Source organism: Adelges cooleyi, unplaced genomic scaffold (genome assembly GCF_023614345.1).
Source record: "Adelges cooleyi isolate 19-005CV unplaced genomic scaffold, UGA_ACOO_1.1 ACOO_flye_CR_arks_rails_tigmint_CR_PRNA_651, whole genome shotgun sequence".
Classification (NCBI taxonomy): domain Eukaryota; kingdom Metazoa; phylum Arthropoda; class Insecta; order Hemiptera; family Adelgidae; genus Adelges; species Adelges cooleyi.
In genome coordinates this window covers 11,476,350-11,489,272 of record NW_026096352.1, presented here as the reverse complement: position 1 = coordinate 11,489,272, position 12,923 = coordinate 11,476,350, and the positions used below count along the sequence as shown (strand labels likewise).

The 12,923-nt window shown below is 26.3% G+C and overlaps 1 protein-coding gene across 2 annotated transcripts; it reads right to left on the bottom strand.

Moving 5' to 3' along the window:
• Positions 1-1,938: 1,938 nt before the first annotated feature.
• On the bottom strand, positions 1,939-11,983 carry LOC126844270 (uncharacterized). Of its 2 annotated transcripts, XM_050582332.1 has the most exons (18): positions 11,566-11,983; positions 10,210-10,379; positions 8,998-9,055; positions 8,843-8,922; positions 7,617-7,690; positions 6,882-6,938; positions 6,577-6,690; positions 6,359-6,481; positions 6,058-6,243; positions 5,546-5,629; positions 4,827-4,907; positions 4,628-4,765; positions 4,444-4,538; positions 4,301-4,365; positions 4,131-4,174; positions 2,348-2,712; positions 2,137-2,285; positions 1,939-2,045 (listed from the first exon to the last, which is right to left on the bottom strand). In XM_050582332.1, exons 1-18 carry the CDS (start codon positions 11,721-11,723, stop codon positions 1,960-1,962), a joined length of 2,127 nt encoding a protein of 708 aa, XP_050438289.1. In that variant the 5' UTR covers positions 11,724-11,983; the 3' UTR covers positions 1,939-1,959. The 2 variants fall into 2 exon arrangements, with proteins under 2 accessions (XP_050438289.1, XP_050438290.1); XM_050582333.1 differs by lacking the exon at positions 6,882-6,938.
• Positions 11,984-12,923: the final 940 nt, after the last annotated feature.

Below are 12,923 nucleotides of genomic sequence, written 5' to 3'. Positions count from 1 at the left end.
CCACGCAAATGCCACTAATAAGCAAACCAAATAACAAACTTTATTTTGAAAACTCATATTCGTAATTAAATCAATATTTTTTTTACATCAAAATTATTACGTACGAGTAACTTACATTAAACAAGTCAACTAAACTTCAGTGCCTCTATTTAAACTCTTGAACTGATGGTGATTGCCATCTGACATGTACCTAAATACCTAAAATAGGTATAGATATACAATTCGACTGAAATGCAAAATTAACTGATTACAAAATTACAATAGTTAACATTTTTAACAATCGAGAAAGGAAGTTAAGTATTGTCCGTCATTGCTAATACTGAATATCAAAATACTGGAATTGCAATTAAAGGAAGTGTATGCATTATATTATATTTGTTAAAAAAATACAACATTTTCATTGAAAAGATATTATTATTACATCAAAAGTAGAAACACTGCAACCGGGGAAATGTAATGTTCATAAATGTATAATATATGTTTTGTGTCTAATGATATTATAATGTAATATGGTACACACCGCTCGACAAAAAAAAATTGTTTTTGCGCAGTTAATTGCACCTAATTAGATATTTGAAGGTCGCCGATTCTATAAATGATGTCTATTTTTTCCTATTGACATAATACACCATTATGGCTACACACAAAAATTAAAGTGTTTATTTTAAATTTATATTTAAAAAATCGATTGTAAAAAATAAGATAGTTGAACATAATCATGTTATGACGAAGATACATTACTAAGACTAATCATGAACAAATCAATTTAAGTTCTAGCTTGATATTAAGAGGGTTTTCTCTGAAACTACTCAAGTTTTTACAAATTGTTTTGTGTAATGCGTATAGGCGCAATTTCAATAAAGAAGTTGAGGGTAATATGTTTTTTTTGAGCAAGGATGTCGTTTATCAATTTAAAATTGAACACTTCAGTTTATTACCATTTTTAATTTATAACAAAAAATAATAAAAATGTATGCAATGTTATAATTTACAGGTATAGACAAGAGATACGCTTTATTCTGAAAATGTGTCAAAAACTTGGTTGTTTATTTTAATAAAACGTGTCATATATTTTTTCTATTTATAATATTGGCAAATCTGTAAGTCTGTTCTGTCTCACTGAAATCCTAAGCCAAATCTTAATTTTTCTTAAAGCAGAATACGAGCGTTCACAAGATGCAAAACTAATGGCGAGAGTAATAGCCACATAAAATTGATAAATAATACTGAATAATAAGTACTATTATCAACTCTGCAAAACGCTTTTGGTTTTTTTTTGTTAACATTTTTATAAGTAAAGTTTATGTACATAAACAGGAAAAATATAAGAGGGGGCTCATTTTAAAATTGGGGTTGCTAATACACCCTTAACGGGCTAAGCTCTCCTAATTGCGCCTATGGTAATGCGTTATATATAAAATACAGCATATTAAATAAATGTTAATGTTGTGCACATTACGTAATTATACGTTTTAGTATTATTTTTTTACTAATTAAATAAGTAAAAATTAAATAAATACATGAGCTATACATATACATAATATGGGTTTATATATTTTTATTTTTCTTTGTTAGGAATAAAACCATGTACATAATGCATGCAAAATTATAAAAATGCTTAAAACTATACATTTATCAAAAAGTACAAATTATTTTTATGTAAGTATAAATAGACGTCATAACTTTTTTTAATTATCATAAAAATAGGTCAGCGAAACTAAAAAAAAATCTGTTTATAAATCTTAAAATTTGGTATTATCGAACAAGAGATATAACGATGAGCATCATACTGAAGAAGCATTGATTAATCACGATACATGTTTTAAGTATATAATAAAGGTAATTGTCCAAGATTGTATAAAAAAAAAAAAAAACATTTTCAATACAAAAACAAAGTAAAAAAGTAACAAGTAAAATAGTTAGTGAATACAAAAAAAAAAAAACACTATAAAAATATGTTTAGTAATTTAATTCTATTGTAATTGAAGACGGATCCATACTTCCACTAGGTTGTGTTAGTATAATACCCTTTTCTTTGTGTAAAGCTAGAAATTATAATACTTAATAATATATATGAATTATAAACAATATTTACTAGCTTAACATAATTAAATAATTAATAACATAATTACTTACAAAGTAACTTGGATATCATTTGAAGGGCTTTTTTTCTACAAGTCACTTGCACAGGACACAGTTGCGTAAATTGCACGCTGTTGCCTGTAGCGTTAGGACTACTCAGGAGTTCGGCAATCTTGCTTAAAACGTCTTTTCCGTGAATTTTACTTAAAAAATATAAAAAAACAAAATTAAAATATTAAATTTTATCATATTATCACAAAGTTACTTTGGCGAAAAATCATGTCGAGGTGTTTGATCGTCGTATGCGTTATTCAAGTTCCCAAGTTCGATAGGCATTTGTTGTAGATCTTCAAAAACCACTTCAGGCAACTCTGTAGATTTATGCTGGGGTAAACGCGTTAAATTTGGGGTTACATTAAGCAACTCATCTATGTCTTGAGGCAATGGAAACGCAACGAAAGGTTGTGATAATTCAACATGAGACACTTCTGGTACTACCAGTGTTTTATTAGGCAAAAGACTATTATTGACTTTGCGTTTTATCCTGGCTTCGAATTCATCCCAATCTCCTTTAGATATCCTGGTAATGGCCGATACATCTTTTAGGCCAATTTCCAATTTCTTGTTCATCTAAATATTAAGACAGTCGTTAAAACATGCTCGATAGAAGCGATGTACAAACAAATTTGTATAAAAATATATGAAAAAAATTGCCCACCAGAAATTAAAATATTAATTTTTATATTATGCGTTAAGCTGCAGTCCAAAATAAATTGTGTTAACAAAAATTTTAATTATTCCACGATATTTTCTACAAAATTGTTTTATAATATAAAATACAATATATTATATTATGTACTTAATAAAAAAAATCTAATTAAATTGAAAATTTCAAAATTTTGAAAAAAATCAAATGTTCAAAATGGTAAGTGACATCATCTTGTAAAAGGGTTTTGCAGAATATTGTAAAATAATAATTATTTTTTACATAATTATATTATGATAAAAACCAAAAAAATGTAATCAAATTTTTTGTTAAGGGGAAACATTCAAAAGTGTTACTTTTCACGACGTTACGCATGGATTATGACTTTATATATTGTAACAAAATTTATTCTAATTTCTACCCTTTTTCATTTCACCATAGCCGAGTAAAAATAGGTGGCAACTGGCATGTGTCTATATTAAGATTAAGCTGATTAACATCTGAATTTCATTACTTAACGTAGAAGAAATGTACTGTACTTTGTTTAACTATTATATATGTATACACAATATGTATATATACGTTATTAATTGTGAAATTTGTATTGTTACGTGGAGCCGAGAAGAATTTTTTTTAATTTTATTGTCCCGTTTCGCCATATTGACAAACACTGAACCTATTCCTTTATGTAGCAAGTTGTAAGATATCGATTTAGAAATTTTACCTTAAAAGAACTTAATTGGCCCAAAAATTCCCCTCTTCCATTAGAGAAATCGAGAAAAACTCCCAACAAATTTACATTTTTTAAAAATTAAAAATTAAGGCGTGGTTACATTTTTTTTAAAAAAGTTTAATCAGTTCCAACTTTGTATGGGAAATTCTTTAGAATTAGGTATTTACTAATGATATACGTTGAAAACTAAAACAACTTCAAAACTCATTTTTTTAGAACGGTAGAAAACATTTTTTATTTAATTTTTTGGGCGACTTCCAGTATGTAACGTGTGAACGAATCAATCGACAATATAATGAAAAATATTTTCCCCACTAAGCAGGCTTGTTATTTTGTTTGTACTTGGTTTTGTAGTTAATGTATCCATTATATATTCAGTGAAGATGAATAGACGACAGACGTATACTAAACGATAAGGAATATAAAGGAGTTATTCAAATAAAAAGATATGATATTGAATGTAACAATGTAAAATTACAAAAAAAGTCAACTTTCACCAAAAACGACTGGATTACCGACCGAATATTCAAATTAAATAATAGACATTATTATAAATTTATAAATAATAAAAAAAAAAAAATTCTCAAAGATTGGAAATTCATTCATTACCTCGTTTACAGTATCTCTCCATACTACACTATTGTTGGTTAAGCCTAAAACATATAAAAACAAAATTAAAAATTATTAATAAAAAAGATAATGTGAACATAATACATTTTAGAATAATTAGATACTCGTACATTTGTTTTTAAAAATTGAATTAAAGGAAATATACATACATTCTTCTGCTAATGAAATTAAACTTAAATGAGGTAATGAGTTGTTCATACACTGTTCAAAAATACTATAAAAGAACATATATTTTAGTTGTTTGTTATAAAACGAGTTATGAGTTTAATATGATTTATCATGAACGACATACCAATTATAACTTGGTGTTTTAGAGTAGTTACATTTTTCAACAATTGCTTTATAGTTATTCATTGTAATATCATTATTAAATACATCGTCTTGAATCTATTTTAAATATATATATATTACAAAAACGGGTTTAAAACTTTAATTTGTCTACATGGTCATTTGTTTAAAAAAAAAAAATGATATACATTTATTATCTCGAGCTCCGTTTGTAGTGTTAAAGCAGCAAATCCAATATGAAGTTTATTATAAAATGCAAAATGTCTTAATGGTAAATGATTCATAAATTGGTGTACAAATTTGTTCGTCATAATTTGAAACGGTCTCTAGGGTTCAAAAATAACACATATATAGTTTAATAAATACAAATAACTAAAATATCATTACATCAGTTTTAGCATCTCCTTCGAATTTCTTTATCCTGTTATTCAAGCAAGCACTGCTGTATTCAATTTTTGTTTTCTTTTTCTGAAAAAAAAAAAAAAAAATTATAGGTATAATTACATTTTTTAGGCTTACTGTCAAAAATATAATGGACAATTTGTAACTCTTTTTATCTTAATCTTATTTTTATCTTTTTATCTCTTTTATCTCTTTTTATCTCTCTTATATTAACTTTTTTTAAGACTAATTTCTCTGTAGTTAAAAAAATGATTTTCGAAATTTCTTAATACAAATTTTTTGTACTAAGTCTTTATTATTAAATTTAGTCAATTATAATGTTTGTACAAAAATTGCCTATACAATTAATAAAACTTTTAATTTCACTTTAATTATAACATAAAACATTATTTTTAAGTGTCAACTAAAAGAATCAATTGACTGAGAATTTAATATTGATAGTTGAATAAAAAATGTTAGTCAAATATTTAATAGAGCAATACAAGAAAAACAATAAGGACCAAAAATATAATTTAATAAGCAAACTGTCAATAAATACAAATTTTGATAGTAATCTAATTCAAACCAGTTGGAGGAGAAAATCACAATTAGCTTAATTATAGTAAGAAAATTAAAATTTCATACGTTGAAAAAGTATTAATATTATACTGAAAAATTAATGTTTTAATTAAATAAAAAATATATGCATTTTAAAAAGTCCTTACGTTGTGTTCAATAACTTTACTCCGTCTTTTTCGTTTGAGAGGTTGTTGTATGACTGATAAAATACATTCATTTTCTGTGAGCATCTAAAAATATAATAAATTAGTAGATTTTCGGACAACAAATCGTATTTAATTTAGTTAAATTTTTATTATGAAATTAGTAAAATATAAAAACTATTAAATTATCACTAAAAGACAAAACACTTAATATAGTATGAATGTATAATTTAACAAACATAATATCGTTCTTAAAAAACATTTTTAATATAATTTAATTTAAATTTAACTATCGAGGATGTTTCCTAACGGATAGGCTATCCAGGCCAGGTAGTTTGAGGATAGCAGCACGGAGCACATTTTAACTGGACAATTTCACGCCCAGCAAATAAAAACACTCCGGACCAAGTGTCAAATTAACAACGGCAAACGCTAGTACATCATAACCTTATCCCCACATGACCACTGGTCCTCCTTATTAACTATAATAAATATAAATAATATAATTTTGTTACTTCTTTTTGTTGATTTGTATTATTTTTTGTAAAGTTATTAGTTTGTTGCAAGGGTTGATCTTGACCACCGACTATGGTTTGTATGTTTTCAGTAACCATTTTTTCTCCAACATTGGATAATAGTGGGTTATCTGCTAGTATATTTGGATTCAAGTTTGGGAATTCTCCTGAGGGTTTGTTTAAATGCTAAAAATATTAATTTCATTGTTTAAGCAATACAAATGAAGAACTTTCTAGTTTGAATAAAAAATAATTTAGTATAAATAAATATTTTTCTTTGATTTAAATTAGTTTTCTGTACTTGGTCAGTTGGTTTACTGCTTTCAATGCCATTTTGTTGTTCTACAGTGTTAGAAAATAGTTGAATATCTAGCATTATATTTGGATTCAAGTTGGAAAATTGTTCTGTTGGTTGGTTCAGGAGCTAAGAATATTTGACAGTTTATGTTTTTATACATAAAGTTAATTCAGAACTTAATGTTCAATTTAAATCAAAATTGAATTAATAAAACAAATTACCTTGCTTTGATTCAAATTAGTTATTTGTAATTGGTCGATTGTTTTGTTATGGCAAACGTCTTTCATTAGTATACCACCAATACCATCAATGTTTTGCTCACACGCCATAAGAACCTATATAAAGTTAACATTAACTACTAAATCATGTTCAAAACTTGAGACTTATTATTTTTTTAGAATTAAGATAAACATTTTTATAACTACAAACTGGGAAACATGTACTTGGTATATATATATATATATATATATATTATATATATATATATATATATAATATATAAATTGCCAAAAAAATAAATATATACCATGTTATCAGGCATGCTCATTCTGGCATCGACTCCAGTTGAATTGGCTGAAGGTTTCTATAGAATTAAAATCACATCATCAGTAGAATTTAAATTACTTATAATTATTTAATATATTTTGACTAGTAATTCTGACTGGACAAAATTTTTAATCTCGTTTAATAATTATATTATACTAATTAAATAGTATAAATTATTATTTATATAAATGTAAAATTAACAATACATAAAAAAAAACATTTTTTCGTTAAATAATAAAATGAATTGTATTGGATAAAGTCCTAAAATACATTATAATATAGTCAATAGATTTTTTTTAAAAAATGTTACATACCTACATTTAAAAAAATTAGATTTACCTAAATCTGATTCAAAATGAAATAATTTTAACTTAAGTACATACTATTAATGTTTACAACATTATTTTAATTATTATTCATATTTTCATTATGTTATGTGTATTTTTAAAAAGTTTTTTATATTTTTTTGAATTTTAAAGAAAACTGTCAAAAAAGCTTTATAATAATAGTCTAATAAATGCAAGACATAATTATAGTGATAATATTTTTATAACCAACACAATATATATAAATATATAGCATTAGTACCAAAGTTGACACATAAGTTCAGCATTTTAAATTTTAACTCAAATTTAATGACATATGCATAATACATACTACTTGGCTTGTTCAAACCCAATGCAATAATAAAAGGTAAGTAACTACAAACACTTACAAATGGTAAATTTACTCCTTGAACATCAGTACTTCTACCAGTTAATATTAGGTTTTGAGTTTCAGTCAATTGTTCTGCAACACACAATTGAGTACTTAGCGTATTAGGAAATATTTGTCGTATAGGGGTGTAATATTTAAAAAATCAAAGGCTTTTGAATTATAGGTATAATTTATAAAGAACTTATATAAAATATTGTATAGTTTTAATGTAATAGTAAGACGGTACATCATATATGTCTACAATGATGAATTTTATTTATAATAATGTATTGGTTTTCAAGATAACCTAAATAAATCAATCTCTAGTTAATTTTTATTTCACAAAAAATATATACACAGATGTACGATGCTATGCACAATAGCAACGACTGTTTTTTTAAATACTGAAAAAATGAGTTGCTGTTTAGGTACATTATACCAATTATCAATATATTTTTAAACCAATAGTAATACTAATTAACATAATATATCACTTAGGAGCGAGTGTTGGTATGAACTGATATGATCATTATTTTTCATAAAATTTATAATTGACCTGATAATTCTAGAAACAATAAAAAAGTTTCAGCCGAGTCTGCAACCACGAAAGAGCATTTTCATGTCTCGCTGAAGTACCTAATAAATTTAGATTAGGTGTAGAATTATAATTAAAAAAAAAAAATTATATGGAGCTTCCAGTTACAGCATAAGGCCAAGGAGATTAAAAAATTATGTACAATCAAGTTTCTGGCTAAAATTGTAGTGTTTGTTATCTGGCCAAAAGTAACTTAACATAGAGAATTAAACTGTTTTGAATTTATTATTTAGTTCTAATTTGAACGTTGAACGTACAACATATCTCTTATCTCAAATCAGATAACAGCGTAACAGATTAACATTCGAAATAGATCCGAAATGGTCATTCCGATAATTGTCTTTCGTCGTCGCTTCGTAGTTTTTGTTACATTGCGGCGCGTAACAGCGTAACGCTTTTTTGGTAACACTTTTTTTCGGTTATTTACCGGCTAAATCTCACCCTTATCTCCTTTTTTCGGTTATGTGCCAGAGCTAAGACATGAAAATGTCAAAATATCTGTTTATAACAGATTAAATTTAATCATTAAATTTCAGTAAAAACGTATTGACTTAAGCTTAAAAATCAAAATATTTAAGCATAAGCAGATCTCAAACTTTTAACAACTATAGTATCAGGAGAAAATCGAAAAATATTATCTGTAATATTACCTTCATTTTTCTTCAGTCGTTTTTTCTGCAATGGTTGATTAGCTGGTTTTTTTCTACTATTTGGTCTGGACTCTTTATCACTATAAATAAAATTAATTACATACATTTATAATAAAAATTATTTTAAAGACATATTTTTCATTATTATTACTTACATAATGTCTAACGGCATTTTGAATGGGAAAAAGTGTTTTAAAGATTTGTTGCAAGTATCTATATAAACATGTTATTAAATACATTACATGAAAACAAAAAAAATACAACAATTTAAGTTTAAGTAATACATGTTGTAAAAGTTTTTATAATGTCTTGTTTACTCGACCACAGTATCACTACATTTTTGTTAAATTTGTATAGTAATTATTGCAGAGAAGACAAAATTAGATGGTTGGAAAAAGGAATAGCCGACTGGATCAGCAGCGAGAGATACACATTTTCAAAGAGTAGATTTGAAGTGTCTTGGTGCAGAATTGAAAAGTCAATATAACTATCAAAATGAAGTAAAATTACGTATAAATGCAGAGAAAAAAAATGTTACTTTGCTTAACAAAAAATGTTTAAATCAAAACTACTCTAAGAAAAATCAAAAGAAAGTCTAATTAAGTATTGTTACATCGGGTCATTTTATGTGACCAACAGAATATGAAAACGAGCTAGCAGTTTTAGAATAAAAATGTATGAGAAGAATAAATAGACTTAAAGAAATGATCAGACAGTACAATAAGAAATGAGGTCAACTCCTGATCTGAAATAACTTTTTGGAGAACAAGACATACCAAGATACTTATAGACAATGAAGGATAGCTGGTTAAATGTGTAGTGAAATGTGTAGGATAAGAATAGTCACCAGTAAGTAAAATACCGCTGGGATAGACAAAAACTAGATGTTGCTAGCTAGAAAAAATACCTCCACTTGTTGGGAGTTTAGGATCTTAGAATTAAAATTAAAGGCTAAGTCTCTAATAAGCTGAAGAAAATTGTATAATATGCATTTATCGTGGTACTCTACCCTTAAAATAGAAATATATTTCTTCCTCTTTTTATTCCACTAATATGAAGTATGAGACAATCAACTTAGTCCTCAACTTTCACACAAATACACTAGTTATTTCTAATATGTTTCCATTTCTCTACATTTATTCAAATATTGTTATCACTTTTCTTATTTCCTTATAAAATACCTTAAGTTTTCTATCTGTCTTCTCTAAATCTAATTAATAATAATTTAAAAAGTTAAGATATAGTTTTAATTTGAAACAAATCACCTTATCAAAAATTAAGTGGTACAATGGTTTTTTTTCATGTATCAGTGACCTATCACGCATAACTATGTAAAATGTTATTGTATTAACACATGAAATACTTACCATAATAAGCAGTAACAGAATTTTTGTATAATATAAGTAATCCAATAAATGATTCACTAATTAGTATAAATGCATATTTTCTCCGTTGAAAAGTATTCTGGAAGTATGGCATATTCAAAGGTCCATTCACAATATCTTCAAAATTATTAAGGAGTATAATTGACTTTTCACTAGAAACAAGAATTAAAGCATACTAGATTTTGTAAAATTCAAATTATATCAAGCGTGTAATACCATATTTTTTTACTTATTTTATGTTATATTGTAAATATATATTAGGGTACCCTATATTTTGATTATTTTTTTAATTTTTAAATGTCATTGTGAAATATTTTAGATAAATAAGTTAATTGTACAACACTGTTTGTAATAAGTAATTCAACAAACTATATGGTTAGCTAAAAACTTTGCTGCTTGTTGATTTTGCCATTGACATATTTTATTAAACGACAGTTTTTTTCTATTAATTTAGATTTAAAGCTAATTAACAGTTTCTTGGAAATAGATAAGACTTAAGATACCGCAAATATCACACATTTAAAATACCTGCCATAATTATTTCCTATATTTAAAGTATTCCATTTGTTTAAGTTATTGTATTACACATTAAGTGTACCTATCTTAATTACTAACTATGAATTCAGTTTGTACATTTACATTAAAATTTCCAACAAACATGTACAATTAAGTAGCAGCTAAAGAATATTTGAAAAACTTAAGAATTTACTTAAAAAAAAAAATGCCAAAACTTAATACATTATTTTCAATGCAACATTTAAAAAGTATAAGTGTTTATAATAATGCAACTAAAATAGATCATGCAGTTACTAAACTAATGTTCATCAATGTGCACTGATACTTCAAATGATGTCTCAATAGCTTCATCACTCTGCACGGCTATTGTCATCAAAGTTAATTAGGTGATATTTATGAGGTTTTTATTCTAACTTAGTTGAAATGGAACCTTATAATTGTTTATGTCCATTTACATTTTCCAGAGGGATATCAACCTTGCCCTAATGGGCAACTATGTCTTCTAAGCCCTCTCATAATAACAATAATAATCTATAGCCCCCAAGCACTAATTATATGCACTGTCCTAGCCTAGCTTAGCTGTCGGTGATGGCCTCGATAGAACTAATTATAGAAAATAGGTTTAGATTATGAGAAAAAAAAAATGGTTAGGTCATAATAGTAATGGTTATAATATTAGGATACCTAATCAAGTTCAGAAATTGTGGCGGTAATCATTTTGACTAAAATTTAGGGACTAAGGTGGCTGATCTTAATATTTTGGAATACCTAAGAAAACGATAACCTAGGTAGTCTCTAATTATTACACAATATTAAACTTACCAAGCGACGACCATATCCAATTTTTTAAAATCATTGCATGTCTTAAAATATTTACCCAAACACTTTTTGTGGGTAAACACATTCAAAGGTACGTTTAACATACCATCGGGGTCGACATGACGGACCATCAGGTAAAAGTTCTTATTGTAAAAATCCATATTCGGTCGATTTTGCTTCAGACCGTCATAAGTAGTTCAACAGTTAACTACAGAGTACAGATTACATCAGACAGATGAAATGTAAAAAAAACGAATCCATACTTGAACAAAACGTTGCTTGGATAAAAAAATAATGGCGACCAAGTCGAAGAACAACAAAATATAATAACTTTGATGTTTGATAATAGCTGCAATTGTTTTTGTAATTCGCGTTCCCGCCATTCTTAAATACATTCAAATTACTATAATCGCTCTTCTCGTTCATTAGTTAGTTAAACGTTCAATAAATAAAAAAAGTATGAACGAATTAAACGTTTCAACTATATATTGTTAAATTATTTTTAGTTTCGATGCAGAGCTGAGAAAGTTGTTTTTACAATGTGTTATTATTTTTTTATGCGCCCACGATATGTTTTTAACCGCAGAACAGACTTTTTCGTATAGCAACTCTATAAATCAGAAATCTCACCTTAAAGGTACTTTACTGGGTCAAAAATTTAAAAAATTCACCCCTTCCTTTTCAGAATCGAGAAAAAACACAAAAAGTTTACATATTTTTCAATTTAAAATTTATAACGCAGTGCGCGAATTAGGTAGTGTTTTAGTAAAAAACAAAAATCGAAATTGTATTTTGTAACTACAACTACAGAATTCTAGAAAACGTTTTATCCATACTTCTGTGCAGCTTTAAAAGGTTTAAAAAAGTCCAAAATTGTATAGCATCTATTACATTATCAATATTATGTAGTATTTTTTAGTTTAATAGCTCAATATACCTAAAATAGTCTAAATTTGATTATTTAATTTTTTTTCATCTAGTTAAATGCGACCGCAATTTTGTATGTATCTCATTTAGACTGTCAGTTATCCATACTTGGTTTTCTTCTACAATACTATCAGACATAAGTTGTAATTACTTATTTGTAAAATAGGATATGCTAGAGGTTATATATTTATATCTACTAATAACTCAAGTGTTTGCAATTATTAACTTGTCTTTTACGTATGCCTTTTTAAACGATTGTGTTGGAAGTTGCAATACAAAAATGGTTCATTTTCGACGCTTCGACCTCGTCACTAAACTGAATTAATATATAAATAATTTTTTTTATTGTTAACTTGAAAATTTGATGAAAACAAAAAAACTGAACACATAATAAGTAACTCTCCAGTAAAAGTTCAATTGAAGTACATATTTTA